General features: G+C 37.1%; 1 protein-coding gene across 1 annotated transcript in view; it reads right to left on the bottom strand.

The window, feature by feature from the left end:
- LCP2 (lymphocyte cytosolic protein 2) overlaps nucleotides 1-6,423 on the bottom strand; it is a 32,194-nt gene extending 25,771 nt beyond the window's left edge. Inside the window, exons 1-2 of the mRNA XM_083798222.1 lie at nucleotides 5,653-6,423; nucleotides 2,609-2,671 (exon numbers count right to left, since the gene is read on the bottom strand). Of these exons, the coding sequence (XP_083654348.1) occupies nucleotides 2,609-2,671; nucleotides 5,653-5,730 (141 nt within the window). The 5' untranslated portion in view covers nucleotides 5,731-6,423. The remainder of the gene's footprint in view (nucleotides 1-2,608; nucleotides 2,672-5,652) is intronic.
- Between the last annotated feature and the right edge of the window lie 8,467 nt (nucleotides 6,424-14,890).

The raw sequence follows: 14,890 nt of genomic DNA, 5'->3' as shown, positions 1-14,890 counted from the left end.
TGCACACAAATGACTTCAACAAACTAATTCATCACATGTCTAGTAAGAAGTGTTTCTGTATCTAGAATGTTTTAAAGATAGCTGGAAAAAAAGAGATTCCTAATGAGAAGTAATATCTTAAAACAGGGCTTACCAGATGAGCTATTCTTTTAGGGATCAATCTCAAATTAATGGGACTGTGCAAAGTTAAAAATCAAGTAATTTGCTTTTCTGATTTGGGTTCTGATCCAGTCCTTTATGGGTGTTCAATGGTAACACTGACTCACAGGCCAGGTAAAAATCCATCCTTGCTTTGCTTCTCAAAAGAACTGGAACTAAAACATTCCTCGGCATAGCACATTTCAAAGGCTTATTAAAACACCTGTAGTTTGAAAGCAACATGCAAGTAAACTGTCCTTTGGAAAGAACAGTTCCTGGTAGGGAAGGCAGACGCCTAACATAGATCCTGATTTTAGGCTCTTTTGCTTCACATCTTTTTAGTATAGCTAAAATATGTCAAAATAATACAGAAAAATTTAAGTGACTTCATAAGCTAGACATTGAATTTCTTCATGTCTGCATGGTAAAATCAGACAAAATTGTGCATGATTGCAAAATTTGAGGGTAAAACTCTACATCTTAAAAATGAGCATGATTTGCTAGAGTAGATGAGAACTTTGAGCTATGAACCTATCTGTAACATCATAGTGTATGTATAGTCACATGCTATAATGGAGATAAAATCACATCATAGTGGAGATGTAGCTGGAGGACTGCTTGGACTTAAGAGCAGCCTTAACAGCCTAACAAAGCTCACGTACTTTTTACTTTTTAACAAGTCTTTCTAAAAACTGTGGGGTGGCGGAGGGCATTCACCCTTCTGTCATAATGAAGCAATTAGATTGCAGGTTACTCCTGACCTGAACTGAGATGTGCCAAGTGCTGACAGCTTTACCGATGCTCCTGCAGAGAGATTTGGCCCCTATCTTCGTTCATCATGTTTTGCCACTCCAAGTGTAGGACAGATGAGTGCACTATGAAAATTTTTGAGGAAGTGTTTTGCTTAATTAATGAAAAGCTTTGCAAACCCTCTTTGGAACATGGATGATAGACTGCTTCTTTCTGTCTGTCTTACTGCCGGCAATAAGTAGTTTCTAATTACACATTGGTTTACAATGCTATCTGCACTTTACAGGACACAACAAATCCTAGCTGTGCTTTCCAGAACTATTTTGCATCTGGGTGTATTCACAGGAGTAAAACACAGCAAAAATGTACTCCCTTTATGGAAATGTCCTGCAGGATTTACTAAAGCATCTTCATTTTTCTAAAGACTTTTTAAGTTTCTCTCTGGAACTCTATTCTGGCAATAAACCTGACAAATGTTGTGGGGTAAAAATCTCATAAAGGGCCATGTTGCCCTTCTAAATCTTAGAGAATTTTATTAAAGTGAGTTATGTGGAATCCCTGTGGTTTTATTCCTACTACATCTCAACTGGAATTTTCTTGTGGTAACCAGTAGATACTTAATAGAAAAGCACCCCTTGAATCTACAAGGAGTTTCTGAAGAAATGCTGCACTCTGAGCTATTTACTTACAGAAGCACCTTGGAAATAATACATAATTACAAAAAGTACTTTAGGAACTGCACAATTATTGTTCTTGTTATTTTCAACTCAAACTTCCAGTATTTCAGAATGTTTCTGGAGCAAGAACTCCCTCTCCAGTGCTTGAGCTAAGGAGAATCTCTTAGGGGTTGGTAGAATAAATCCTTTGCCATACATCTGAATAATTGTGACTCCACCCAGTAGGAGGGAGGTGTAATATCCTGTTCCTAAAAGAGGTGTTTAACATTTTTATGTTGTAGTTCAATGCAGTGTCAGAAAGGTTGGTACATTAGTACAAGAAAATAAAAAATAAGAAGGTTTTAAAAGAAATCTGCATTGATTTCTTCACTATGACTAATAATACAGGTGATCAAAATGCCTACCTTTGGGAAAAATAGAATAAGCAATATTTGGAAATAAAATAGAAATGAAGGAATGATAAAAAGCTGTTACATATCTTCATGGATATGTATTTAAGACCTGAAAAACAACAGCTATGTAAATGGGAGTTGTCAGCTTTTCTAAAGTTAGGCCAAGTCATTGGTACGGCCTGGACCAATGCTGATATAGACCCAATGGGACTTTGCTTATTAGTTTTGATGCTCTTATAGTTCATTGATCATGCATATTGCTGCAGGAAAAAAAGAAGAAAAAGAAAAAAAATATCTTAATTATAGAGTCTGCATCTTCTTTAGTAGGAAAGGACAGTTAATAAATGTGAGTTTTCTGTAGTTAGTATTTGAAAACAAGCATTTCCTATAAAGGAAGAGATGAATTCAAGACAAGACTGTGGCTTTATAACTTTCTTGTCTGTTTAAAATATGCTTAAATACTTGCATATTAAACAACATGTTTGGGTTCCCAGCATTCCATATTTAAAGCAAAATGTCTGGCTGATTTTACCAAAGGTGTCTACTTCTCATATTTATACCTAAGTAACCATCTGCAAGCTAATTGTCAGTGCAAAGTAAGGAGGAGTCAAAACAATCATTTTAATCAAGGAATTTTACAACTCTACTTACCAAAAACCTTTGCCCACTTATGCTGTGCTTTCTCACAACTTTCTCACAGTCCTTATACTTTAACTGTCAATAAAAAAGAAGATGATTATTGCACCCTTAATTATAAGAATGGATTAAGGTATTTAGACATACAGCTAGCTTTGAATAGGTGCTTCAAGTTACCCTTTTGTATGCTACAGCCTATTATGTCTTGTCTGCCCTAGGAATCTCAGTAGCTAACAATATGCTTTGTACTCTTTATCAGTATAAAGCCATTAAAAAAATATGCAGCTCACGATCCTGCTTAGATTTTATTAATTTTTTTCAAAACTGTACTGTATAAATGGCTCATTTTCTTCTGTAACTGTTTTTTTGTTGTGTTTTGTTTTGTTTTGTTTTGTTTTGACAAAGATCCTTCAGTGGAATTGAGTATTTTCATCCCTTTAGGAACAGTCAGTTCCTCACATTGAAAAGCCACCTTGCAATTTCCTGGTCCAAATAAATATTTGGAAAATGGATAACTGTGGTACTGGCTAGGATGAACAGTTGTGAAAAAAAAAAACAGGAAATGAAAAACTGTTGTGAAAAACACCAAAGCCTTAGTATCTTAGTATGGAATCATGAAGCTCTGATCCCAGTCCCAGTCCCCATTATTGAAAAGCTGCTTCTTCTGAACTGAAACATTGCTTGTTAATCCTGCAAATTACCCATAATATTTGGAAAGCTTTTCTACAATATTATGTTTTATAGTAGCAGCTGGGGCAAGGACATGCATTTCAGAAGCTTAATTTATTTGTTTTATTTGAACAAAAAGCCTGAATGCAGTAGTGAGCAACTGCTACACTTGGTAGTCACTTCAGTGTGTTTGAAGCCTAATCTCTTTTTCTTAAAATAACTGATGAAAAACATTGTTTAGCTGTTATATATAACCCCCAGGATATTACAAATTTTAAATCTTTGCTTTTGCTCAAAAAAAAAAAAGTCTTTAGAAATTATTTGAAGTTTTGTTTCTTTACTGTTCCTTTCCTAATTTGAATGCATTATTTACATTAACATCAGCTCTAAGTTAACACATCTAGAATCATAAATTAGATGTTATTACCATTAAGGATGAAAAATTCTTGTTTGACAGAAACTGAGGTCTTCATACCAGGAATACATTGTAGTATTGATACATAAATCACTGACTTGTGCTGGCTAGCTTTTGCTAATACAAACATGTAAGCTGACAATGAATTGACTAAAATCTTACTATTGCCCTGTGTCATAACCAATCACTTCAGGTGAGAGAAATTTGAATGTGATCGTCACCTTTGAAAACCATCCCTCAATTACCTCAGATTAATTAGAAAAAAATTGCTCATTCCTCTTGGACTTGAACTTGGACTTTAACACAAGGCTGCAAACCAAATATATTTGGATGAAAATAAAGCATTCCGAACATTAGACCCTTCGATTATATGTGTGAGGGAAGTTGTTTGGGTTAATTTCGGGAGAAGGATCTGGTCACTTATAGCAGTAGCCCAGAGCTGGCTGACACCACTGTCTGACACAGACTTGCTAGACAATTTTAAGCAGCTTTTCTTTGCTCTGACTCACCTCTCCAAAAGCAGAATGCCAACATTTATCTGTCCGGGGGGGGGGGGGGGGGGAGGGGCACTACACACAACCAAATCAGTAGAGGGGAGGTACTCAGAAATTATCAGCTCTTTCAGGAAGCTATTTCCCTTGTGAGCCTTGTGAGTCTCTTGGAAATGGTGTCGCAAACCACCATGCACCAGTGTCATAATCTTTTTCTTACTTGTCTGAAGCTGACTATTGATAATGATCGCCTCTGCTCGTCTCCGATTCTGTTTCATTTCACTGTGCCACCAAGCCCTGCACCCTAGCAGTAGAGGTTTGCAGGTAGTTGGCAGTTTCACTTCTCTGGAGATTTTGTACACATGGACTTTGCATTTGATCTGCTTGTCTTTATTAGCTAGATTTTCAGTCTAGTTTCAAACTTGCCTTAACTCCTTAAAAAAAAATCCATGAAAACTTCTGAAACAAAGAATTTTCCATGATTTCAAAACCAAGCCCAAAACTGCTCCAGCTTTTTACAAGACTGGTCTGACAGCACACTTGAAAATGAACCAGATTTGCTGGTATGGCTTGCAAATGTTCCCAGTGTTGAACATTTTCAAGCAATGTTTCCCACTGCTTGAAATTTTTGCTTTTGCTTGATCTGAATGTTAGATTATCTCAGGTGAACTGGAAAATGAGGCATTTTCAGAGAACACATAGAAATGAAATTTCAGTAAAAATGACTGTTACACATTCTTGGGCAATTATAAATGTGTCAGCATTGCTGTGCAGAGGTTATACATCATCAGGGAATTGCTGTATCGCCTTGCAAACTATTTCATCACTGAGGAAAATTCTCCACATTGTAAAATGAAGTTTATAGATGGTCACCAATGAAAGAGATGTCAAAATAAACAGCAGTTCCTAGCTAGTCACACAAAATAGCTTTGGAAAAAGTAATAGTAACAGGACAAAAGGGATGGCTAATAATCTTGAGCCATGAGCTTTATCCAGGAAGTTTTAGAGCAGGGAACGCAAAAGGTTTTCCAACTGAGCCTAAAAAAAATTAGGAGCACATTTATCTACTACTGTTAAATTCCTGTATGGGTTCTCATGGATGCAAAGACATTCAGAAGATCATTTGCAAACAACAAGCAATTTGAAAAAAATCTCATTTCTGAAAATCAGTGAAGACAACGTAGGAAGCTTGTAGTTTTTACACAATAATGTTTTTCACTGCTCTTAGTAGATGTTATATCAGGAATTGTTGTAGTAAAGTGTACATTATCACTGAAAAGCCACCATTTTCTCTTATACCCAATTTAAAATATACTTTCAAGATTCATCTGCAAGTTTCACCCACCCAGCTTCTTAACTGTCAGTGGTTTTGCTTTTATTTTTGCATCAAGCTTTGCCCAACATAAGCCATGTCAATTTTGAACAAACATTGTCACAGTAGTTTGTTCCCCCGTTATACAAAGATGAAGCACAGTTAAACTTACCGTCTTAAAATATTCTGCTAAGTCATCTGGGTTCCACGTAGCCACCTCTGAACGGTAGGGAATGCTTCGCGGATCCATGGTAAGTTTGCTCCTCCAGGCAGTCAGAGAATGCTCATGCCAGTGCTGTCGATGAAGCAGCCATATATTCCGTGTGTATGATCACCTCCAGCAAGCCGAGTAAGTCCTTGCCTAATATCCAGCTCTTTCCAAGTTCTGTTTTTAATTAATTTATTTATTTATTTGTTTTATTTCAGAACAACGTTGTTAGCACATCCAAGAGAGATACAGCTTCCTCTAGTACAAAATGGTCTCTTCTCAGAAAAGTTGTCAGCTAGACAGCCTTACCACTTCCTTTGTCTGAATATAAATAAGTAAATAAGGAAGCGCAGCAACACGTTGAAAATGCTCTGCCTCCTACATATAAGTAAGCTCCTACAGACCCTATTTGCTTGTAATTGCATACATAAATATTTGCATATTTACACACTCTATACAGTATAAAAATATTGGCAAAATAGCTGCACAGATCGTCACGGCTTCTGTGCAAGCCTAGCCCTGGCAAGACCCCCAAAACAAGGAAATGTTCACTTCTTCAGTGTATCTCAGTACCTGAAGTGTTGCGTTGGCTTTCTCTGATTTGTACAACCATAAAAGGTTATTGTTGGAGTTGACCATGAATTGGGAGTGGAATTAAAGTCAGCATTTTTCAGTCCCTCAAGTTTGGGATGATTATTTCTCATTGAAACTAAAGATTGGACAAACTTAGATGAAAAATTATTATATTGTCGTCATTTCTCCCTCCAGCTCTGTTTTTCAGCTACCTCTACTGAGGACTTTGTGTCTGAAAAAGAATCCATATAACTGTAATATCACCAGAGGGACATTATATACACCGCATGTGTAGCCAATTCATGTATCATCTATTCAGTAAGTTGGTGAGACTTCACTTAGCAATTCCCAATGTACCTGTTTGTTTGAGGTGGTAGTTTTTTGTTTGTTTGTTTGTTTTTTAAAAAAAAAAAAAAAGGAAAAGAGGCAGCCTGTCCATTCTCTCTTTTCTTGATGTGGAGCTTCCTGCCAATGTTGTGCTGATGTGAATACTTGGGATCACTATTCACAGCTGCTCCAGTAGACTGGACAAAAGATGGTATTTAGTGAACTTTCTGTATTGGAAAGAATATGTTTATAGTTCTGAAGTTCAGAAGCAGCGGAAAAGGAAATTTCTCTCTTTCTAATGAAATTATTACTCCTGCTATTTTTAGTCCTTCTAATATTGCATCTAATATTGCATAAAATTTGCAAGTTCATTACATACAGCTTCAAGTCTCTATAGTATTATACTAAGTGTTTTTTTCTTTTGAAATTCATAGTCTGCTTTAAAGTAGCTTACTTTTTTTCAGGACAATTATTTTGGGAAATTATGGCAGCAAGTTATTTAAAACTCTCCACAGGTAAACCACTGCAACAGCTGTTCTAAATGGTGTAGTATTTATCAAATACATGATATAGCTGTGTTTTGTTGATTCTTACTTTAGTAACTGACCTGTATAAATCATCTGAGGCATATACATACATTATCACGGAAATAACGTCGTCGCTTCATTTTAAATCTAGATCTGGGGAAGAAATATGATTAAATTAACATGTGACAAAAGATCTGCAAACAAAAAGTAGTTTTGATGGTGTATCTTCAGCAGTAGTAAAGGTAAGATTAAATAGTGTACATCTCAGACTCCGTATCACACACCATGTCATTTAACAGAGAAACAAGTTTCTTTTACTGCAGTGACAGGAAGAAGACGGTGCTATAATTTCTAAGCATTTGTTCTATTACAGCTTTTTGTTATCTTCCATGTGGTTCTGGAATCCAATTTCCATCCCAAATCCAGCATAATAGCTAATGTCAATTATGTTATTCCTTATTTGTACTATTATAAAACTAATTAGCCCGGTCAAAAATTATTTCATGTTGTTGAAGAAACACAGCATCATTTATTCCGATGCTGAGAGAAGAGAAAATCAGTCGTCTTTAAGGTCAAACTCCTGGCTTTGAGAGCCACATTTATCTCATCATTGTTATTTGCTCAGATCCCTTGTATGTCACTGTAAGTACATTATGCATGCATATTTCATGCATTTTGCAAAACCCAACTGTACATATAACTGACCTTTCTCTTTGTCTAGAACTTCTTTTTTGTAACGTGATAAAAACATAGGATGTGGTGGCCATGTCAGGCTTGCTGAGGAAACATAACTTTGAATTTTCTGCATTTGAATTTTCAGATATATTGCTAGATTAATGTAACAATTTTAAATTGTATTTCCAACTTATGTATGTATTTGAACATTTTGATGGAAAATGTTGCCCAGCTCCCAAATAAGCATGGGTAAGTCATGGCCCCCTATCCCAACCAAGTGCCTGCGAGTTGTTGTTTTAAGGGATGCTTTTAAATGCCTTTCTCTTTGGCCCAGAAATGCAACATGGCAAATCCCACTTTTCACAAAGTGAAATCTTGATCCTGGAAAAAAAATACTTCATTTCCTCACTCTTTCAATTCTTCCTGTATTTACTTTTCTAATATTTCTCCACTTGTTTATTATTTCTCTTTCTCTCTTCAGAGTCACAGCTGTTACCTCTAGAATTGGGACTTCCTAGGAGTGCCCCTGTTGCCTCCATTGTCCTCTGCACAGAGAGAGGCAATTCCAAAACTGGTGACCACTGAGAGAGGAAACTGAAAGAAAACATTGGATGTCCACATTTGTGGAAGTGTACGTGCTAGAATCTGTAGTCAGATCTGGGTAGGAGCGCAAGGAAGGATGTCAGGGAAGCAACCACATCTGATTTTTATGGAGGAAGACAGAATGTCTGCAGGGATAGCATAAGGGTTGTTGAGTATATAACCAACTGGCAAGGCCACAGAGAGCTCCTAGGAAAGTATCCCATGCTTTACAGGCTACATGCAGAAATTTTGATTGATAACTACATTTCAGAGGTGACAATCTTCACTGTCTGCTGGAAATGATCACATTTGAATCTTAGTCGTTAAATCTTATATTGCAAGAGAAGACAGAAATGAAGACACAATTAAGTGGTAGTAAAAGATACATCTGTTCCATAATTTGTATACTTTGTTGTATGTTTCAGATGGCAATCTTACATGAAATGGATTTTAAGCTCTTAGATTTTCAAATGCTGAGAAATACTGTTGTTACAGCTGTTATCAGGTGCATACCTATTCCATTTTGACCTTTTTTCACTCTTTTTAAAGACTAAGGTCTTTTATAGTTAACGCCTGCGGTGACACAACCTTCACACAAAAAAAAATGTGCCTCTTCAAATAAGAGCTGTCAATGGAACACTTCTTTCAGATGTAGCGATAGTCTGGTAACTTACATTTGAAAATGTGAGAATCTAACCATTGCAAGCAGCGCAGGAGGGAAATTCACACTGCCCACATTCTGCTGCCTTCAAAGAGCTTAAATATTTTCCATTTCTCTCATCTCTGGTGGTGTTCTGTCCCACAGCAGCTTGCTTTAAGTGGAATCAAGGACTTACTTTGAACAGTTTTCAGAATGGTTTGTTTTTCTAGAAAAACTCAGTTTACTTGTCAATCTTCCTACCACCAAGCAAAATAAAGTTCAAATTTCATATGGATTTGGTCCTCATGTTCCCAAAGCAAAGTGGATCTTTATAATGTTTTTCTTTTGTCCTGCCCAATTTTACTTTTAAAAGTATACTTTCTAAAATAAATAAATAAATAAATAAATAAATAAAAGCTTTTCTGTAAGCTACATTCTTTTATCCTAAGAATATTTACCATTGCCAGCCTAAATTTCCTCTTTGACATTGCAAAATCATACTCCCAAGCTGTATACCTGTCTAACACGGAAAAATGCTTTCGGTTTTATACCCTTTAAAAATCACCGCTGTATTGTTATATATTCCCTGCTGTCTTTAATGATCACCGAGTTGCACTTTTTACTCCTCAAATCTCCTCATCCATTATTTCCTTAAATCTTAGAGTCAAGTTTTAACCCTGAGTTCCCTATATCCCTGCATTCATAGGAGACCCAACCCGAGTCTTTCCAAATTAACAAAACCCAGCTCTTTTGTAAGAATGGAACGATGAGCCTTCCTCCCCACCTAGTGGTTAAATCTGAGACCAACACAAAACACGAGTAAGTAGTGACTGCAGTTCTCGAGCACAGAACGAATGGCACAGTGAACTGCTGACACTGTAAAATGTGATGTTTGGGTTATAAATATGACACCTCAGTGGGGATGGCAGTCGAGGGGGATACTAACCCACCTGCTTGCATCGAAAGTGTAAGGTTTGAATAAAACTATGTCTGAGATTGCCAGTGAATTGTGTTAATTTGAGTAGGTGGAAATTTGCATTCAGGCAATTCAGAAATGCCTGAAATCCTAAAATACAACCACTAGAGTGCAGCTAAACTCTATTCGGAAGACAGAAGATACACAAAAATGCATACTAAGGTGGTGGAAGAAAAAAAAAGAAAAGTAATTTGAGATATTGCAGCAATACTGTGTTTTGTTTCATTTTGTTTTGTTTTGCCAGGTAAATATTGTGTTCCACTATGTTAGGGTCATAAGTGGCATAATGTATCTAATTTTTCAAAAAAAAAAAAAAAAAGGAAACAAATGCAGAGGAGAACAACTAACAGACCTTAGGAAATATCTGTTGAAAAAAAAAGAAGGAAAAAAAATAATCTTTTGCTTAGTCTGGGAAAGGAAATTTGGATAAAAGGGGAGGAAAAAGGGGCAAACATAGGGACTTTGGGCGATAGCAATCAGCTGTCCTCATGACCTTTGGATGTGAAAGGTTCTGCTAACAAGAAAACCAGCTGCAAGCTTGAAAAGTAGGTTTTCCAGATGGAAGAGCTCTCCTGCCCTGTATTTGGACTGTACAATATAATTCATAAACTGCCCAACAACGCCAGCTGTGCTCGGACTCAGAAGAAAACTAAGTGGGTCAAAAGAATAACTGGAAATGAGTTTAGCAATGTGTCTTTTGGGTACAGATCTGTACCAGCAAACAAACAGGTTTTCTAATTGAAAATGCAGCTTTGACACTGACATTGGAGTTATTTGCCCACATGCCCTGGCATCCCCCTGAAGAGCTGAAGCAAAGTGGAAGGTGCTGTGACATGAGCAGCAGTGTACAGAAGATGTTGCAGCGGCCACCAGTGGAGTGGCAAATGAAAAGTGTCCACCTCAGAAGCTACTCAGAATGGTGCAGAAAAAAAAAAAAAAAACTGAGTTCAGGACTAAGGTATGCCTTACAGGATGATAGTTTTGCCTACTACTGGGCTTACGCAATTGATTTTTTTTTTTTTTTTTTTTTTTTTTAGTTTATGGCTTTGAAAAGAGCTTCCAGCAGTAGTGCAAATGCAATGCAAGAGACCTGTATAAACCATGACAAGGTGCTCACATTGTCTGGGACTGGAAATCAGCATCCAGGGGTTATCCTTAGGTGGCGCCGAAGCCCGAGGTGTTCACATTCAGCACTTGTGTAGGAGACTTCCATCCTTCTTCCTTTCCTTTCCTTTCCTTTCCTTTCCTTTCCTTTCCTTTCCTTTCCTTTCCTTTCCTTTCCTTTCCTTTCCTTTCCTTTCCTTTCCTTTCCTTTCCTTTCCTTTCCTTTCCTTTCCTTTCCTTTCCTTTCCTTTCCTTTCCTTTCCTTTCCTTTCCTTTCCTTTCCTTTCCTTTCCTTTCCTTTCCTTTCCTTTCCTTTCCTTTCCTTTCCTTTCCTTTCCTTTCCTTTCCTTTCCTTTCCTTTCCTTTCCTTTCCTTTCCTTTCCTTTCCTTTCCTTTCCTTTCCTTTCCTTCCTTCCTTCCTTCCTTCCTTCCTTCCTTCCTTCCTTCCTTCCTTCCTTCCTTCCTTCCTTCCTTCCTTCCTTCCTTCCTTCCTTCCTTCCTTCCTTCCTTCCTTTCTTTTTCTTTCTTTTTTCTTTCTTTCTTTCTCCCTCTCTCTCTCTCTCTCTCTCTTTCTCTCTCTTTCTTTCTTTCTCTTTCTCTTCTCTCTCTTCTTTTTGTTACATGCTTGTTTTTAAAAATTGAAAAAACCTTTTCTGTCAAAGATGACTGAACAGTATAAAAAAGTAATTTTATTTTATCAAAGATTTTTTTTTAACATATTTCAATTTATCCAATTATTCTAACAGCTAAATATATGATGATTAACTCAGCCCATTTGGTATTTATATAAGATAAACTATTGGCACCAATGGAGATTATTGGCTCCAGACAAGAAGTTGTTTTCTTGCCCTAAACAAAGCTAACTTTACAGAACATGCAGAGTTTCCACTGCTTTCAGCTCAGCTCAGTTCAATTCAGTATTGAATTCTGGCCATTGTACCCATCACAAGAAAGGCTTGACAACCCAATTAAGAAGCAAAGAATTGCAGTTAAATTCAAAGTCAAAATCTGAAGTGAATGTTGCAATTGCAGAACATCCCATCCATACACAGACTCAAAACTGGATTCCAATCCTGGAATATGTAAAATCCTATAAATATTTAAGCAGCTCACTGAAGTAGTGATTTTGCAATGCTGAAAAAAGAAAAAAGATTCATGTGCTGATATGCTGATATGTGTTTATTTCAGACTGTTATGGGAACATTTTTGTAGATCCTAAAAGTTTCCTGAGAGTTGATTTCATACCAGATAAGAAAATATTGTACTTGTGAGACCATTTTGATGAAAATGATATTTCAGCTTCTTGGTTACATCTGCAGTGCAATGGGGCTATTCAGACATTCCTTCACCCCTGCAGTGTCCCTAGCAGACAGAGTAATAAGCTGGGACTCACAAGAAATGTGCATCATTCTGATCTTTGCTGCACACATTTTTTCCTTACAAGGCTGAGAAGACACCATTTCATGGATGCTAGAACATTTCTTCGTCTACAGATTTCCTGAAGGCTTTTGAACCAGAAGTTTAGATGCATCTAGACCAGCATGGTCTGGAGGCACAGATGCCTAGGAGAAACAAAGAGCTGTTGCTAACCAATATAGTCTTGCGTATAATTTTGATTTTAGTGTTACTTCCGTTTTCAGTATTTATATTCGTTTCTATGAGTGGCTCAGAGTTTCCAAACAGCTGAATTCTTGAACACCCCATGCTTTTCAGCTTTTGAGTGTCACCTTATATTCAAAATAAGGTATGTTCAAAATAAGAGATTTTTTTTTTCTCTGATGAATCATTTTGCACGTATTCTAGTCTGTACTCATGTATATGTTACTACAAATGGACTTAGAAGCTGTTCTAAAAAGAACCCTTTGAGAATCCTCTGGCTCATTATGAAGGAAAATCAGCACAGATCAAAAGTAATTATTTGGGGCAATCCTGATCAGTTATGTGTCTCATCCCAGATACAGTATAAAGAAACAGCAATGTTTCTTCCAGATCTCACCTTGCTGCTTTTTGGTGCAAGGCAAATACATACTGTCACTGGGGTCAGGACTGTCCATTGCCCAGAGCAGCGTAGGGATGGGATTTGGGTTTCCTTCACTGAAACTGTGGCTACATTGAAGTAAAGCTCTAAACCTCAGAAGGAAGACCCATGACTGCTGAACTTTCACACACACTTCAGGACAGCTTAGCTGGTGCTACAGCTGCAAGACATGGTCCAGTCCCAGGCCTCTGGGTTCCGTATTTGTGCTGCTTCTGTTTTTGCTGGCATAAGCATTGTTGCGACCTCATGTGGAAGCAGGATCAAGGATTCGGTTGTGTCAGCTAATCTAACAAAAATAGTCATTAAATGGTTAGTTTCAGACTGTAGCTCTTCCCTGATATGGCTTTGCTGTACGGCTATGCAACTCATGCCTGCACAGAGTAGGAGGGGTAGCATAGCAGGAAAAATGTTTGGTGTGGGTCTTTGGGTTGTCTGTGCTGAAACTTTAGGCAGCAATGCCAGTTCAAACTGTACATTAAATTACAACACAGGTAAAACGTATCATCCAGAAAAAAAATTGAAAACTTCTTCATTTTAATTGTGTAGTTAATCTCATTTCACTATCTTCATCTGGCTGATGGGGCATGCTCTATTTCTTGTGTAGGGCTTAAAATTACAGAATCAAAATCCTATTTTCAGTAGAAAGTTGAGCACTTATTTAGGTGTTTTTCACTATTTCACTGTTAACCTTTGTTTAACACTGTTAGTTTAACAGGTTGCAGAATTTAGACTTTAGTTTCAGGTAGTTTTATCATAAATGACTTATAAATAATATGATCTGTGAAAGTGAAAGAGAGCTGAAGGCAGACACCAAAGTGTTTGAACTGTCTGCTACTTTAACAGTAAGTGCTGAAAGTTTCATACAACTGTCTATTTTTAACTATTCAACAAGCTTCCGTGTGTTTCTCATCCCATATCACTTTTACTCTTAAGTTATTCAGGTTCAGTAGAGAATATTCTGCATGACTGCTGGAACTGGCTCTATGATACTAATCCTATGAAATATTAGAACTGCTCTTTATACATATATACATATACAATATATACATATATTTGTTATTATTATTATTATTATTGTTTGCTATAGAAAGGCAATTTGTCACTGATCTTAGATTATGTGAACAGATTTGCTTTCTTAGTGTCCATATTACCATCCTACTGGGTATTCTGCTCACCAAAATGGACCGTGATTAAGTTCTCATGATTCCAGAAGTCTCATATTTATTTCTGGCCTACGTGCTCTTGGCTTGCAGGAGTTCAGACACAAGAAGCTGTTTTGCCTTCAGTGGTAGCAGCTCTTCATCCTAAGCCCTTCTTACTGGTTATATAATATAGGTTTGACTGTCTTCTGCTTTCACTCCATGCTACTGTATTCAGACTGTCCACTAGCACAAAAGTTAAAGAGAAGGCAAACAAGCCCCTTGTGCTTGCAGTTTTCTGTACAGGGAGCTGCTGTTATGATATAGTATACATGAGCACGTAGATTTTCCAGACCATTATATCACTCACAAATTGACCTTGCTTATGAAGTAGGGTGTCTGGATGAGGAAGTGGAGTATACCAGGAGACTGCAAGCACCTGCTCTGCTAGCAGAAATCTCCCTGGTATACTTTATACAAAAGGCTTAGCTCTACTTTTCAACTGGTTCTCACTTAGAGAAATTCTGTCCTGGTATCACTTAAAAATGTTTGTCTGCATCATACTTCCCTGTGTGTCAGAGTGCTGAGGGCACTGACAGGCAGTAACAAGCACTAATGGCC

Source organism: Anser anser (assembly GCF_964211835.1).
Source record: "Anser anser genome assembly, chromosome: 14".
In the NCBI taxonomy this organism is placed as follows: domain Eukaryota; kingdom Metazoa; phylum Chordata; class Aves; order Anseriformes; family Anatidae; genus Anser; species Anser anser.
This window is presented reverse-complemented; position numbering and strand designations above follow the sequence as displayed.